The following is a 2,673-nucleotide window of genomic DNA, read 5'->3' as shown; positions in this document are numbered from 1 at the left end:
TGGGGGATCTCTGCCAAGACACACTGAGCAAGCGCTTCTTTCGGAGCGTTCTGGAATTGTCTGAAAGGCACAAACTGGACGATATCTCGGATGGCTACCTCGCCTGATGGGGAGCGGAGACTTCCACCATCACCATCCAGAAACTCCATGGCACTGAAGTCAGCACCTCCTACTCCGACAATGATGATGGACATAGGCAGCTTGGCAGCATTAACTATAGCTTGTCTGGTCTCATCAAGGTCTGTTATCACACCATCAGTAATGATTAAGAGCACATAATATTGAGAAGCTGTCTGTTGTTGGGTGGCTGCAGCAGCAAACCTAGCCACATGGTTTATGATTGGAGAAAAATTAGTTGGTCCATAGAGTTTTATCTGAGGAAGGCAGGCCCGATATGCCTCTACAATGCCTTGGATTCCGTTGCAATAAGGATTGGATGGATTAAAGTTCATTGGAAATTCATGTGAAACCTGCCACTGAGGAGGTATCTGAGCTCCAAAACCAAAAGCTGGAAACATTTTATCAGTATCATAATCTTGAATGACCAGTCCCACAGACCAGATAGCAGTCAAATACTCATTAACACCATTGGGGCTAATGTAATGAAGGGAGTCAGGAGACCTTGGGTCACCATTAGAGCCAGTGAAGTCCACTCCCACAGTAAAATTCAGCTGACATCCTCCCATGATATAGTCAAGGAATGTGCACTCCACTGTCATCTCACACTGTTTCACACTGATAACACCTGAATTCTTGTAGCTTTTCTTCTTTTGCCTCTTTTTTTCATTTATGCATTCAAATTCCACAGGTGAATTTCTGGAGGCTTCTTTCAGTTTTGTCATGGTGGTATGAAATGTTCCAATGAGATCATGTGACCCATCATTATCATAATCATAACACTCTACCTTGATCGTTTTGTCCATATCTCCATAGCACAGGGAGTTAAGAGAGATTTTAAAAGGCCTCCAAACAGGATTCAAGTTATTTTTAATAACCTCTGTTCGATGAACCATGAGCCAGTTTCCATCAGATGTCTGCTTGTGGAATTCCAGGTATGGATCTGACTTTCCAAATAGATCCTTATTGTCCAGTTTTCTTGCCTCGATTTCAAACAATACCACTCTGTTATCCTTTATTTCTTCAGCTGAAATCGTAATGCTCCCTTTCCCTGCAGGTCTGCCATTTTTAAGCACCAGGGGTCGAGTTAGCTTCTTACTGGAAACAATTTGTCCAAGGGTACATTCAAATTCTCCTAAGAAGTCATCATCATTCAGCTGGATGGTTTTGTTGTCAATGTCATAAATCCCAAATTTCAATTTTTGAACCACTTCAAAGTAGTAATCAATAACAAATGTCTTGGAAAATGTGGGATTCAAGCAATTCTTAATCCTTTCTGTGCGATCAACCTCATACCACTGTTGACCACTCGTATTTAAAAATAACACACATAAAGGGTCCGACTTTGACCCTACATCCATATCCAAAAGATTGTCACAGGAAACATTCAGCTCCACCTTCGTAACGCATTGGGCAGCCATCTTGAAATCCGGCTCTCAGTGGGGTAAATCAGGCAGGGGTGGAGACCAGGCAGGCAGAATCCACTAGGTATCCGGGGCGCAAGGATTCACAGGAACCCGAGGCCGAATGGACAGAGGGGCGGGGCCATTAATTATTATTTTTAAAGATTGTATTCATTGGGGTACTTGAGTGGCTCAGTCAGTTAAGTGTCTACCTATAGCTCAGGTCATAATACCCGGGTCCTGGGATAGAACCCCGCAGGGGGTTCCCTGCTCAGTGGGGTGCTTCTCCCTCTCCCTCTGTTATTCCCCATGCTGTGTGCATGTTTTTCTTTTCTCACTCTCTCTCAAATAAATAAGTAAAATTTAAAGATTATCTCTCTCATATAAGTCAAATTTTTTTTCTCAATGGGAGGGAGAAGCAGACTCTCCACTGAGCAGGGAGCCTGATGCAGGGCTCAATACCAGGACCCTGGGATCATCACCTGAGCTGAAGGCAGACACTTGAACCGACTAAGTCACCCAGGCACTCCAGTTGTTTATTAATTTATTTATTTTTATTATGCATATGTTTTATCTCTCTTTTCTTCAAGTCTTTTTTTTCGATCTTTTTACTTTTTTCATAAAACTGAATTATTTCAAGATGACTTGGTCATCCTCTTTTCCCCCACCCCATAGGTCATAGAGTACATTTTAACTGTTAAAATAATATTAGTATCTAAGTGCTGCCTACACAAATTAAGGCAGATTATCTGTGGTCTGTATTCATGAAAATATTTTTTTTAATTATGCCTTCCTATTCCAATGACATTTTATAAGGATCTAAATGTTTACATTTGTGATTTTTTTTCAATATTATAAAGCTATTACTTCATTCTTTTTTATTATGATGTTATTTAAAAAATTTCTGTCAGTCTGATTCTTGTTTCTTTATTAATGAATTATTTTTTTTCTCTCTAACACTTATGATTTTTTCTTTGTCTTTGGTATGTATGCCCTAATTTGGGATTTATAGAGTCAACTATAGTTATGAATATTTTCTTTCTTTTCTTGTACGTAAGTTTTAATCCAGTGTCTTGACTATTTTATGCTTGAGAAATAGATGTACATTAATATTCAAATATTTCTTTCCTTTTTCTTCTTTCATTTAAAATAA

General features: G+C 39.4%; 1 protein-coding gene across 1 annotated transcript; it reads right to left on the bottom strand.

Annotated features, from left to right (window-relative positions):
- Positions 1-5: 5 nt before the first annotated feature.
- On the bottom strand, positions 6-2,667 carry LOC132009154 (copine-3-like; the record flags this gene model as incomplete). Its single annotated transcript, XM_059387508.1, has 1 exon — positions 6-2,667. A coding segment is annotated over exon 1 (1,533 nt), but the record flags the coding sequence as incomplete, so codon positions are not given.
- Positions 2,668-2,673: the final 6 nt, after the last annotated feature.

This window comes from Mustela nigripes, unplaced genomic scaffold (assembly GCF_022355385.1).
Source record: "Mustela nigripes isolate SB6536 unplaced genomic scaffold, MUSNIG.SB6536 HiC_scaffold_5808, whole genome shotgun sequence".
Classification (NCBI taxonomy): Eukaryota; Metazoa; Chordata; class Mammalia; order Carnivora; family Mustelidae; genus Mustela; species Mustela nigripes.
This window is presented reverse-complemented; position numbering and strand designations above follow the sequence as displayed.